General features: G+C 36.8%; 1 protein-coding gene across 1 annotated transcript in view; it reads left to right on the top strand.

The window, feature by feature from the left end:
• FLT1 (fms related receptor tyrosine kinase 1) overlaps nucleotides 1–10,628 on the top strand; it is a 139,601-nt gene extending 128,973 nt beyond the window's left edge. The window contains exons 26-30 of the mRNA XM_058185588.1: nucleotides 2,642–2,747; nucleotides 3,669–3,811; nucleotides 5,579–5,660; nucleotides 6,999–7,090; nucleotides 8,299–10,628. Of these exons, the coding sequence (XP_058041571.1) occupies nucleotides 2,642–2,747; nucleotides 3,669–3,811; nucleotides 5,579–5,660; nucleotides 6,999–7,090; nucleotides 8,299–8,494 (619 nt within the window). The 3' untranslated portion in view covers nucleotides 8,495–10,628. The remainder of the gene's footprint in view (nucleotides 1–2,641; nucleotides 2,748–3,668; nucleotides 3,812–5,578; nucleotides 5,661–6,998; nucleotides 7,091–8,298) is intronic.
• Nucleotides 10,629–14,529: the final 3,901 nt, after the last annotated feature.

The raw sequence follows: 14,529 nt of genomic DNA, 5'->3' as shown, positions 1-14,529 counted from the left end.
TAAAACACATTTATTCATCTGCGCAGGACTGGATTAGATTTTAAATTCATACTGGTTTTAATGGGTTTTATTATTTATATTGCTTTTTAATAATTCGGCCATGTAGAATAAGTTTTTTAACTGTTATTTTAGTCTGTATTTATATGTACGTTTTATTTGCCTGTGAACCGCCCTGAGTCCCTAGGGAGATAGGGCGGTATATAAATGTGATAAAATAAAATAAATAAATAAATAAATATAATCATAAGTATGTAATAACTATATGAATTTGTATACAATCAAAGGGAACATTAGGACAGGATCGGTAGGCATGTTGGTGCTCTTATGCACGCCCCTTACAGACCTCTTAGGAATGGGGTGAGGTCAATAGTAGATAGTTTTTTGTTAAAGCTTTGGGGATTTTCGGAAGAGACCACAGAGTCTCTTCCCCCCAAAAAAAAAAACAGACAAAAAAGTTATTTTGTCTCTATTGTTTAAATTATTAAAAGGGACTAATTGTTTTAAACTTTTCTGTTATCACCAATCATGATAACAAACAACAAATCCAATTGAGCCTACTTCTGAAACAGAGATTATTTACCAGATAGGGCTCCCCAAACAACTATGGGAACCCCATTAGGCTTTGGCCATATTCTTCTAAAATGACTTTTATAGCCCTCCTGGAGTCTGTTGTAAGGGACAGATGGAATTCTCAGTAGATATCCAACAATGCACATGTGCAGCAGAATATTTATTTATTTGTCGAGTACATATTAGACAATATATATAAGTATAAGCATGAATTGAATACATAAAATGAATACAACTAAAGGGAACATTAAGTCAGGGACGGTAGGCACATTGGTGCACTTATGCACTACCCTTACAGACCTCTTAGGAATGGGGTGAGATCAACAGTAGACAGCCTTAGGTTAAAATTTTGTGGGTTTTGGGATGAAACCAAAGAGTCAGGTAGTGCATTCCAGGCATTGACCATGCTGTTGCTGAAGTCATATTTTCTGCAATCGAGTTTGGACTGGTTCACTTTAAGTTTGTATCTATTGTGTGCTCGTGTATTGTTGTGGTTGAAACTGAAGTAGTCATTGACAGATAGGACATTGTAGCAGATGATTTTATGAGCTATGCTTAGGTCATACCAAAGGCAGCGTTGTTCTAAATTTTCTAAGCCCAAAATTTCAAGTCTGGTGGCATAAGGTATTTTGTTGCAAGCGGAAGAGTAGAGGACTCTGCTTGTGAAATATTTCTGGACACATTCAATTGTATTAATGTCCGATATGCAGTGCGGGTTCCAGACAGACGAGTTGTATTTGAGAATTGGTCTAGTAAATGTTTTGTATGCTCTGGTTAGTAGTGTAATATTACCAGAGAAGAAGCTATGCAAGATTAGGTTTACAACCCTTAATGCCTTTTTGGTGATGTTGTTACAGTGGGCTTTGGCACTTAGATCATTTGATATGAGTACTCCAAGGTCCTTGACAGAGTGAGGGTCATCTACAAGGTCATGTCCACTCAGCTTGTATTTCGTGTTCTGATTCCTTTTGCCAATGTGTAAGACAGAGCATTTGTTGGTTGAGATTTGGAGTTTCCAATTTTTTGACCATTCCAACACAAAGTCAAGGTCTTTTTGAATACACTCTGCCAACATCTTGTTAATTAATGTTCTAACTTCCAAGGGTGTGTAGCCAATGATAAAATTTATGGATAGCTGTCCAATGGCAAAACTATGGAGTTCATTTTTCTGACTGGCTTTGGTGAATGGGTGTGCGTATGCTAAAAGAATAACAGAAATTCAAGGAAGAGATCAGAAATTATCAGAGGCTGAGATACAGTGTCTGAAGTAGCTGCTGATATTTGGCTTGAAAATCAGTACAGAGACTTGATAAATTTGGAACACCTGAAAAACTGATATGAACAAAAGTGTAGCCAGTGCTTGGAAGACTTTCACTAAGTTAGAAAAGCTTTTAGATAATTATAGATAATTATTATATTGAAATAAGATGCAGTAGGCAAGATTCAATTTCCCATTAAAGTGCTCCATTGCTTGAAATTTATACTGGCAACAAAACATCCCATCAACTCCAATGTTCCTAACTGTATCCTGTCCTTATTTTGTTCCCATCCTAGATTTTAAACAGCCTTATGGAATCATTACAACAAAAATCCATGTTTTTCTCCTCAAACCATCACAGAGCCAAAGTATATAAGCATTTTTCACTTCATATCTCTTTTGGAAAGTTCATGTATAATAAAAAAAATAAACAAAAGGCTCTTTAAACAAATCCAATTACAGTTCTTACTCAAGGTGCAAATAACTAGGCTCAAATGATCATTCTTTTGCATAGTATGCAAAGTCCTATCTCTCGGGAGAAAATTCTGATGCTGAGAAAAGTAGAAGGAAAGATAAGAAGGCAATGACCAAGAGCAAGGTGGAAAGACTCAACTCCAGCGACAATTAATTCCATTAAAATTGTTAAAAAGAAAAGTGAAAGGTGTCCATATATCTTAACTATGAAAAAATGGAGCTCATATGGAAGGATGTGGGTTAAAAGTGGTCCACAAAATGAAACTGACTTCACTTGAGATAAGCCACTGCAGAAGTAAAGTTTGTGATATCTTTTTTAATTCTTCTGTTTATTGGCAGATACCATATTATGCTTCGCTGTTGGCAAGGAGATCCAAATGAAAGACCATGGTTCTCAGAGCTGGTGGAAATATTAGGGGATTTACTTCAGGCTAATGTACAACAGGTAAGTAGAAAACTGTGATGTGTCTTGTATAGCTTTTTTCTTTGAACAAGTTCAGTGGAAACTATATCAACTTTCCTCATACTTCTACTCTCTTAGAAGTAAGATTTAATGTTGCTATAGCATAGGGGTGAAATTACTTACCTTCCCTACCGGTTCTGAAGTGTGCGCTCCGTGCACATATGCGTCATGTGCGATTTTGGACCCTTTGCACATGCGCAAATCCTTCTGCACATGTGCAAAGGGTCAAAAACAGGTTACTTCCTGGTTAAAACCAGGAAGTAACAATTTCTGGGCTGGTGGACGGAGCTTCATGCTGCCACCGCTACAGGTTCACCCAAACTGGTACGAACCAATAGCATTTCACCCCTGCTATGGCAGCATGCAAATGATCTCCACGGCTGAAGTTGAGCAGATTCAAGCATCATGGAGGCTGGTGCCATGATCTTTTCCAGAGATAAGCTACTTGCTTTGCCCATAAGATTCAATTGCATGTGTAGTCAATTCATCCACCTTTGAGCTTCACATTCAATTCACAAGATGCAACTCTGATAGATTTTTTTTCATTTCTCAGTTCAAGTAGCAGATGGCATACTTAAGGACATTTTTCATACACTTTAACCTGGTGTTTAGGAACGTATAGTATTATGGGAAGTTTATTCTATGAAACATTTTAAAAAAGCAAATCATCCAAAAATGCTTTCAGGATGCATCTCAATCCCCATGTTGATTGTGCCATACAATTATTCTGAATGTAAAGGAGCTAAACTAGCTTATACTGTAATATTTCAGCTTAAGTGTGAGATGAATCAAACTGTTTTAAGATACTATGTAGAGAAATTTTAAAACCTATTACATAATTGTGAGATTTTACATTGCTTATACAACAATTCGTTTTACCACTTTCTCCTTCTGTCTTCATAGGATGGCAAAGATTACATACCTTTGAATACTTTGTTACCAGAGGACACCAGATGTGACCATTGCTCTCCTAGTTCCTCTGATCTTCATGAGAGAAAAAACAGTTCAGTACCAGCCTTGACTAATGCAAGTGCTGAAATTTTGGGGTAAGATGAAATGCCAGGATATTTCACAAATAAAAAATAGATGAATAACAGTGTAGTTTGGCTATTGGACCTAGAAAAATAATGCAGTGTGTTGACCATTTTAAGAAGAGCTTTGATGGATCAGAACAAAACGACCTTTTGATTTTTAACCATAAATCAAATACATAAATAAATCCTGCTTCCCTCATGGATGTATCTGGGAAGCTTCCAAACAAGGTATAATTGTAGAAGGCAGAGGGGATGGCCTTGATGGACAGGAGGAAAAATCATTACCAAAGTAATAGAAGGAAATCAAGTCTGGAGCAGAACTTTAACCTGAGAAAACATTTCAGCAAGCTCCTCCCTAATTCTAGAGAAGATAAGGGAGAGTGGGAGGAAGCTCCTTCTGATTTGCAAGCTCCTTCTGATTTGCAGTTATTATAACTTTACAGTAAAACTAGTATTGACTACGTGACATAGGATTCCTAATCTGAACTACTTTGGAGGGCTGACAATAATACTCTCTCTCCACTATGGCTCCTGGCAATCGGCACTGAGTAACCTTATGAAGTTATTAACTTCACAAGTTTACTCAGTGCCGATTGCCAGGAGCCATAGTGGAGAGAGAGTATTATTGTATTTCTGCTTTGTGCTTTGTGCCAGAAGTCCCTTCCATACTACCACCAGTTTCATCCCTCAAATCCTCAGAAAAAAAATTAAAATTGATCCATAATGCCTTCACAATGGCTGAAAATTCTGATAATCTCCATGAGTCAACCAGTGTAGCTTTCTAGGTATCTAAAGGAGAACATAAATGCTACCTAACCAACAGTCCATATTGTATTTAATTATTTGTAAAGTTTATTGCATCACAGGGATGTGGTGGCTCAGTGGCTAAGGCACTGAGCTTGTTGATCGAAATGTCGGCAATTCAGCGGTTCGAATCCCTAGTGCTGCATAACGGGATGAAGTTATTTGTCCCAGCTTCTGTCAACCTAGCAGTTTCGAAAGCACGTAAAAATGCAAGTAGAAAAAATAGGGACCACCTTTGGTGGGAAGGTTCCGTGAGCCTTTGGCATTTAGTCATGCCAGCCACATGACCACGGAGACGTCTTCGGACAGTGCTGGTTCTTCGGCTTTGAAATGGAGATGGGCGCCGCCCCCTAGAGTTGGGAACGGCCAGCACATATGTGCGAGGGGAACCTTTACCTTAAAGTTTATTGCAATCACAAAAGTTGGCATGGTACCATTCCTGCTCACCATAAAAAAACCCCTGTAAAACTGTAGTTCAGCATTGATAGATGTGATGGCTGAACCTCTGCAGATAGCAGGGAGAATCCAAGAGCTGAGAAATTCTACCAATGATAAAGCAGCCCATTCCCTAACTTTGTGCAGCTCCAGTGGTTCGGCTCCGAATTAGGCTTGCATGCTTTTAGGTGGTTTTTATTTTTATATTAATGAAATTTATACAGCCACCCATCTCATCAAAAGAGACTTTTTGAGTGGCACACAAAAATACGATAAAACAGAAAACATAAAAACAGCAGGTATTGCAGGTGAGCAGGAAATAAATGCCATATTAAAATAGTAACCATGCAAGGTTGGTAAAAAATTGATATTCTTTGTATCACATATAATTTGTGAACATTCTTTTTATGATTAGTAAAAAATGTCAGGCATATACTTACGCTATCATCCATGATCAAATATCCACATGCAGCTACTACATAGTAATGTTTTGAATTGATATTATCTCAAAAAGCACTTTTTCCCTGTTTAATTTCTAAGAAAATATGTTCATGCTTTCAAGACGAAACCATTCCAAAGAGCCTTTGAAGAAAGTTCACCTAAGCACAAGTTTCAGCCTGATGTAAGTAAGTCCTAAAATATGTGGCACAGCTGTTCTTTTGGATTCAGCCCTAGACTGATGAATTGAGACATACTTGATTTCCTCAAAAACAGTCTGTTGTTGTGTGGAAGAAGAATTTCATACAGGTTATCTTGGGTTATAGAGATAGCAATAGCACTTAGACTTATACACCTCTTCATAGCCCTCTCTAAGCTGTTTGCAGAGTCCAGCATATTGCTCCCAACAATCTGGGTCCTCATTTTACCCCCCTCGGAAGAATGGAAGGCTGAATCAATCTTTCTTTCTTTCTTTTTCTTTCTTTCTTTCTTTCTCTTTCTTTCTTTCTTTTTATTTATTTATTTTCATCAAGCATGTATTTTATGACAGATACAAGTGTAAACATAATTATAAATACATGTAAAAGGTGTGAATAAAAGAAAACATTAGGACAGGGACGGTAGCGCTTGCTGGAGCGCTTATGCATGTCCCTTTCAGCTTTGCTGGCTGAGGAATTCTGGGAGTTGAAGTCTACAAGCCTTAAAGTTGCCAAGTTTGGGCACCCCTGGCTTAAGGGGTAAGGAGGATTTGAGGAAACCATGGCTTGTTGTAACTCGTTGGAAAATCTGTCCCTCAAAAGGGTTTCCAGGCTGATTTCCAGTACACCAGAAAAAGAAGAGAGTTTTAATCTCTCTTTCTCCCTCCTTCCCCTTTTTCCACCATTCATGGGGCTGGACCAAAGCCATTGTTATCACCATTGCCATTACAAATTCCATTTAAAAAAATTCTTTTTAAAAGAGTTTCTGGAACTCTTGACGTTGATTATGATGCAGATGACTTTTTTTTTCTTTCTTTCCTCTGGTTAAAGATTTTAACAGCAGCCTGGAAAGAGTTCAGGAGATCATAAAGTTCTTATTAAAATCTAAACTCAAAAATTTAGCTTATGTATTTGTTGAGCATATACCATGCATAAAAATTGAAGGTCCACAATATTATAGATACAAATAAGAGGAATGAGCACAAATTCAACCAAGCAAAATGCATCCATTGACTATTGATCGTTTTCCTCACAAATCACAAAAAAAATGATAAAACAATGATAAAACATTGTTTCGGGCCAATGATAAAACAAAAAAGGTCTCATATACTGCCTCATTTTGGCAGTATAAGGTCTGATCTGGGCATGAAATAAATAAAAATTTCCTCACCACAATGCTACCGTGAATCTTGCCAATAAAGTCATATTTTCTGAGATTTACAAAACGAAGTTTAATATTTTGAAATTCTATGCATCTAGATAGGTTTGGCCATGTTATAAAAGAAAATCCAAAGTTTCATAATCAGAACTGTATTCTCTTTCAGAATTATCAAGCTGAGGGTAGAATGGTGCTGCCTTTGAAACAGCTGAAACGTTTTACATGGACTGGCATCAGACCAAAGCAAACTTTTGGGAGGTATTTCCTTCTTTCATTTATTAAAAATATTTTCAACTTACCAGTTGCCCTAGGACGGTAAACAGTTTTATGAAAATATATCGCAATATGATAGAACAGAAAACAAAATACATCATAATAAAACAAGAATGAAAACAGCAAAGTTAACTATAAAAAACATAATATTCAGTCCTGGGAAGATGACAGTATGAGAAAGAAACACAAAATAATTGAGTTTGCCTATTGCCTATAAGTTTGATTTAAAGATGGGTCAGAGAAAAAACTGATGGGTTGTCAAGATCTTGCTATTCTAAAACAGCATTTCTAGTTTGTCTGTTTTTTGATATTGCCTACTAATGACTGGGGACGTGGTGGCTCAGTGGATAAGACGCTCAATCAAAAGGTCGGCAGTTTAGCAGTTTGAATCCCTAGTGTCGCATAATGGGGTGAGCTCCCACTACTTGTCCCAGCTTCTGCCAACTTAGCAGTTCGAAATAAAAATGCAAGTAGAAAAATAGGGAAGGTAATAGTGCTCCGTGCGCCTTTGGCATTTAGTCATGACTGGCCACATGACCACGAAGATATCTGCAGACAGTGCTGGCTTTTCGGCTTTGAAACGGAGATGAGCACCGCCCCCTAGAGTAGGGAACGACTAGCACATATGTACGAGGGGAACCTTTACCTTTACTTTACTAAGGGCTGACACTTCCCAAATAACCTTCTGTCCTTCTGAAAGTTGTCTAGAACTTCTGAACTTAAACGCTTCAGTCCTTTTTACCTAGGCTACATCAAGGTCTTTTTCCTTAACAATAGCACTTAGACTTATATACCACTTCATAGCGCTTTTACAGCCCTTTCTAAGCGGTTTACAGAGTCAGCCTATTTCACCCAACAATCTGGGTCTTCATTTTACCGACCTCGGAAGGATGGAAGGCTGAGTCAACCTTGAGCCTGGTGGGATTTGAACTGCCGAACTGCAGCTAGCAGTCAGCTGATGTATCCTGCAGTACTGCACTCTAACCACTGCACCACCTCGGCCCTTGCTCTCAGCTTCCTTACTCTGCATATGTTAACTATTTAATTTTATTGATACTTTAATTAGAACACTACCTCTTCAGTGTTTTTATTTCACATTAGTTACACAATTATGTTTTCAAGAGTAAATAGCAAAATACGGTAATAGTAAACAACTTGCCTCCCAGCTAAAGAGACGTTTTTTTTAATTACAGTTTGTACCCTGGAAACAGAAGCAAGGGAGCTGTTTTTTTGGACACGGCTGAGCCAAATGAATACAGTTTCAGTTTTGATCATATCACTGATACGATGCAGCCACTTACCTGTAGCAAAGTAATGTGGGAAAAGAAACTAGTGCAGGATCTTTCTCCTTCCAGTCTCAATTCAATGGTGCGCCATTCTACTTGCTAACGTTAAAATACCTGTCTTTTGAGCTGCAGGTCTCAGCCACCACTTCGGTGCACCAAATATTATACTGCTGCTCATTAATTCATTATCCCTTGGCTCATTTCTATAATGCAACTCCCCACATTATCATGCATAAGCCCCTATCCAGTTGATATAAATAGGAGGAGGAAGGGGAATTATGTATGTTGCCTTATTTATTACAATAATAAAGGTGGGAGAGAAATATAGTACAGAAGAAGAGCTATTTGCTGGAAGGAATGAAAATCTTGTGCATTGATTTCCCCAGTTCTTAACATCAGATTAATACTCTGGATTTCTTTCTTTTATTCAGATTATATTGTGCAACAATGTTTACTATTTGAAAAACAGCTGCCAATCTAATCTTTTGTAAGGCTGACTTCACACTTTTACTAGTCATTTACCTTTTTGTGGAAAAGGAATGATTTTACGACACTTTTCAAACAATTTAAATCAAATCTGCTACCCTTTTGGCTGAAGAGGCATAGTTCAGTAATACTATTTCCAGCTAGCTGAAAACAGAAACACTGACTAAAGGGACAGTTTCTATCTTTGAACAAGAAGAAGCAAATTTGAAAAAGTGGCCCAACCACATATTCAGCTGGCTCTATTATTAGGCAGAGGGAAGCAACTGCCTCATATTAGCAATTGTTGAGGGCCAGCAAAAGAGTACCCCAAGTGTCTTTTTGGGGGTCTCAATTTGAGGACAGAGCATAACCTCATACCTGCAGAAGTAATTCATTCAGTAATTCTCATACCTATAAAAGTGCAGGTAGTCCTCGACTTGCAACAGTTCATTTAGTGACCATTCAAAGTTACAAGGCTACTGAAAAGAGTGACTTAAGACTGTTTTTCACACTTTCACACTTAATGGTCACACTTAAGACCATTGCAACATCTCCATGATCATGTGGTTGAAATTCAGACCCCTGGCAAGTGACTCATATTTATGACGGTTGCAGTGTCCCAGGGTCGTGTGATCACTTTTTGCGAACTTCAAGCAAAGTCAATGGGGAAGCCAAATTCATTTAACAACCGTATTACTAACTTAACAACTGCAGTGATTCACTTAACAACTGTGGCAAGAAAAATATCATAAAATGGGGCAAAATTCACTTAACAAATTTCTCCCTTAGCAAGAGAAATTTTGGGCTCAATTTTGGTGATAAGTCGAGGACTAACTTGTAATTCGTTACATGCTTTCTACAGGTCTAATATAAGGTGTTATTAAAGAAACATACTGCAGTATACCTTGGACTAAATAAATATGCATAGAATTGCTTTTTAAAAAAAAATATTTTGAAGGTTATAGAATTTAGCATCCCTTAATGCGCCAAAAAAATAACAAAAATTTCTATATGTATTTCTTATATTATATTCAGATTTTATATTATAAAATAGCAAATGACAACATAGGGAAGATTAATTATTTTAAGTTAGCCTATTGAGGATAAAACTACTATCCTAATGTAGCTAATCCATATGGAATGGGAAGGCTAAGAAATCTCTTCCTGAAGTACTGCTGAACTGAAAATTGCTGGTGCTATTTCAGCTGAAACATTTATATAATCCTGAAACTGTCCTGCAAACTTAATTCATATGGAAGATTGGGTAGCATTGTTTCGGTTCATTAATGAACCACTGGATGTTAATCTGTCAAAGCCACTCATGTTAGTCATGCTTACATTCCACTGACAGTAATGAAGCTTAGATTATGCCTAAATTTGCTTCACTGAGGTCAGCCAACAGTTTTTGGCTTAAGTCCTATCCCAATTATTTTGAATAAAGTTTCATTGAACTCCAATGCAGTTTATTTCTGAGGAAACCTGCATAGTGTTACATTGTTAAGTGTGTTTGGATTTGGGAGCATTTTATAAAATCAATACGCCTATGATCCTGATATTAAAGTATGCTTCATGAGAAACTAAAAATTTGGGGTTGGGATTTAATTTTTAGTTTAGGCTATTGGTTATAAATGGAGTATTAAAAAACAAACCAACAGTTCTAATGCTTCTAACAAGACTTTAAAAACTGGATGTAAATAGCATGTACTGTACCTGTACCTTAAGCTTTTAAAGCTATTTTAATGTACTTTTTTGAATTTTTGAAATAAAATGCATTCCAAGCTTTAAAATAATGTTTTTTTTGGGGGGGAGGAAGAGGGGGAAAGAGGGGGAGAAAGAAAGAGAGAGAGAGAGCATAAGAATTCAGTCATCTTTTACAGAACTGTTTTATCGTTGGTCATTCTTTGGAGCAAAAGAATTTAAGCATTTTGATGAGGAAACCACAATCTGTCAGAACTTTTCAGAACACATAGGTCTTTTCTCAAAAATTAAAAATTCATGTTACATAGCTAGAAAAGTGTCAAGAAGTGTTAATCCTAAACCTAACTTCTTTCAACAATCACAATGGACAATGAAACATCTGGCCATAGTATTTGCCCTTGAAGGCAAATACATGAGATTTCAACTGATGTACAGTAGTTCAAGGTAGAACTGCTGAATTCTTAGCGCTCTCTGAACTTGATTGTTTGCTTGCAGATCTTTCATTACCAAACATAGGTAGCATCTTCAGGGAAGAAAACAACTAAGCTCAGAGAGCAACAAGGATTCGGCAAATGAGCTTCTGTCCTTGAGGAGAGCATCGTTTGTCTCCCTCTGGCCTTTTGTATTATCTACACACATCCATCATGCCTTCTGAAGAGTTCATAAAGGGATATGGCAAGTTCACAACCGCAAACTCTGAATTTCAACACCCTGCTCCTCTATAAGATCCTATGTATTTGTAGGGGGAATCTGAGGCAGTTAAAAATTTCCTCACAGCAAGCTTCATCAATGTTCAAAGGACTTTCAGAAAGGTATTGAATCTTAGGAATTGTGAGGGTAGGTCACTATCACTATATGCTGTTCATTTTTCTATACACATTCCTGACGCCTTGCAGAGGGTTTATAAAGATTTAAATTTTTATTAACTAATAGAAGTTTGTGAGTTTTGGTAGCAAATGATATATTTTTAAATCTTACACAAGTCCCTAAAGGGAAATACTTTAAGTATTCCTATTGTGCTTCAAACTAATTTTTAAACTGAATTGATAATTACAATTCCACGTCTCTTAAATAATACATTTCCTCCATACTCAAAATCCTATTATATTTTTCTTATCTTCCCCATATTTTCTCTACATTCCTGTGGAAGGCCTTTAATACTGTTTTCTTCTTGAGGAAAAGACAGTTGCACTCTTTGTCAAACATGTATTGAAACCAAGTGCATTAGAGTCCTTATCTTGACTCACATGACATTTGGTGCATCAAAACTGGTGCTTGATATCTGAACATTTAGAAATGTGTTAACTGATAATGCAAGGCAATGCTGTAATCTAAGGGATTGCTACTGTAATCTCTGACTAATCCTACTTTGACTCTTATCTCCTTCTGTACTGATTGTAGTAACATGCAATCCTTCACTTCAAAGGTTATAACTAGCCCCTAGTAATCTGTGGTTGGTAATCTTTTCTTTCATTGGAAATTTCTTTCAACAGTCAATGATTCAGTCTATGAACTAGCACAGATGGGTTTCTGAAACAAACTGTCTTTAATCCCTCCCCTTTCCCAGAGTTTTTCTAACAAATACCTTGTTAGATATAACAGCTCCATCCATAGATTCAGCTTTCATGAATACTGTAAGGTAAAAGATAATCAGAAACCTCAATCCATGCAACAAACAACAAAGATTCTAACCTACAGCAAGTGTGTTTTCTTCATAAGACAAGGCACATTTGGATTCAGATCTTTTGGGGAAAGAGCATATTCAACTCACTACTCAATTATCAATTGCATACAGTATTTCTAATAGAATTTTCAGCGCAACAAATGTATAACCAAAGATTTTATTGTGCACCATTTATAGAAGCTGTCATCTATGCCCAGGTACAATATTGGTAATCTCACGGTTCAGTGAATTCTGCAATCGTTCAAACTTGTGATGGCACTGAACAAGGGGGATATATGACTAGTCTTGGCTATTGCAGTGTTACTGTACTCATGTGATTATGATCTGGGTGCTTAGCATCTGGGTCACAATCATGATAATGAAGTGACCCGTGATCACATTATGATGTTTGACATTCTCTGTTGGCATTTCAAAAAAATTAATGGGGAAGCCATCAGGAAATCGGAAGTCACTGTCACTTGAGATCTTCACTGAATGACCTGCCTGGTCATCGCTTAACTAGGGCAACCAATACCGCCAAACTTGTCATCCCTAAGCAATGTGGTCATGTGACATCACACTTTATGACTGTGTTACTAAGGAATTGCAATTACATCCCCATTGCCACTATATCCTGAGATCCATCTATAAACCATAAGCCTCTCAATGTTTCAATTACAGACTGCCCTGATCTGAAGAAATTTCATTTTACCCAAGCATGATTGCATATACAGTATATCTTTAACTGACCCTTTAAAAGTGTTCTTGAATTCAGACCTGAATTTGAATATTCCTATGAAAATGGTGGATTAGGAAATCTGGTTGGAAAACTTTGCCTGAAATATATACTTTGATGCTCAGAAATATTTCCAAAAACAAACAAGGATATGCCTTAATTTAAAACTACTTCAATGCTCCCCAATTCCATCTATCTTTGTATCAAATTTCAATCTATACCAGGTTCAAAATAATCATCTTCCTCCATCATCCTCTCCAATTGCTTATTAGCCAACTTTTGAGCAACCTTCATTAAAAGGGATTGTTGGATCCAAGCCTCCTTCAAAGCCAAAGAAACTACCTCCTCTCTCTAAAAAAGCCAACATCAACGCATGGATCTGATGTTTTATTGCCATAATCAATAAAGATAATCTCAGATATGGACTCTTGCCCATCTTTGATCAGATATAGTTTTCATCTACTTCAAATTCTGGGCATCTCCTCTGGAGCTTCAAAGTGGCCACATCTTATTCACAGCTGTTGAAATCATTATGAATCATTAGGGTAAGGCATCAAGGCACAACTCACAGCATGTATGTGTTCCCTAGAGCAGAGCTGTCAAACTTGCAGCCTGTGGGCTGGATGCATCATGTGCTGGCCACACCCACACCTGATTTAGCGAAGGGAAAAAAAGGTCCGATATGTCATGTGATGCCCCTGTGACGATGCGAGTTTGACACCCCTGCCCTAGAGTATATCTTGAAGAGGTGAGGCCATTTGGAAATCCTTTTTCAGTGTTTTCATTAGGAACCCTACCTGCTTAGTCATGGGAACTAATTTTTTTTTACATGTATTAACAGCAGTGAGAATAGAATTTACACAATGGAAAAGTGAAGAGAGCCCAACAGATGAAGGCGTGACTAGAAAAATATTAGAATGTGCAGAAATGGACAAGCTAACACAATTAAGGAAAAGAAAGAAACTGAGTATTTTTTTACTTGGGACTTATTTTATCAATGGCTAGCTGGCAAAAACAGGAGCTTGAAACGTAAATATATGAAAAGATCAGTGATATAAGGAAGATTATGTTAAATTGGTTAAACGAATAATATGATTATTACTGTTATTAGTATTAATATAATTGATATTAATACAATAAATATTGTTGTAAACACTTTATTACTTTCTAAAATGACTTGTACCAGACAACACACTGTTCAATTGAAGTTAGAATTTTTTACATATTATAAAATAAAATAAAAACTTATTACCAAAAAAAAATGGACAAAAGGTTAGCTTTCAGCTACAAGAAATATAAATCAGTGGATCTAACTCTTGTCAATAATTCAACTGCTTATCCAGATTTAACTGCCATGATAATCATTTGTGCGTGAGTGCAGAAGATACAGTTCTGACGAACTGGGCAAATGATATTGTAGTTTCACAAAATTAACATTATATCTATCAGTTCACCATCTTTGTTACTATACTCAGATAAGAAAAACAGGCAGCCTGTTGTATATTACTTCCCTCACACAGAGTTCTTGTGACTATCAATATTTTTATTAATCAGAATATCTCCTGCCCCAGAATAT

This window comes from Ahaetulla prasina, chromosome 5 (genome assembly GCF_028640845.1).
Source record: "Ahaetulla prasina isolate Xishuangbanna chromosome 5, ASM2864084v1, whole genome shotgun sequence".
In the NCBI taxonomy this organism is placed as follows: Eukaryota; Metazoa; Chordata; class Lepidosauria; order Squamata; family Colubridae; genus Ahaetulla; species Ahaetulla prasina.
Note: the sequence above shows the minus strand (reverse complement) of the source record. Positions and strands in the feature narration are given on the sequence as shown.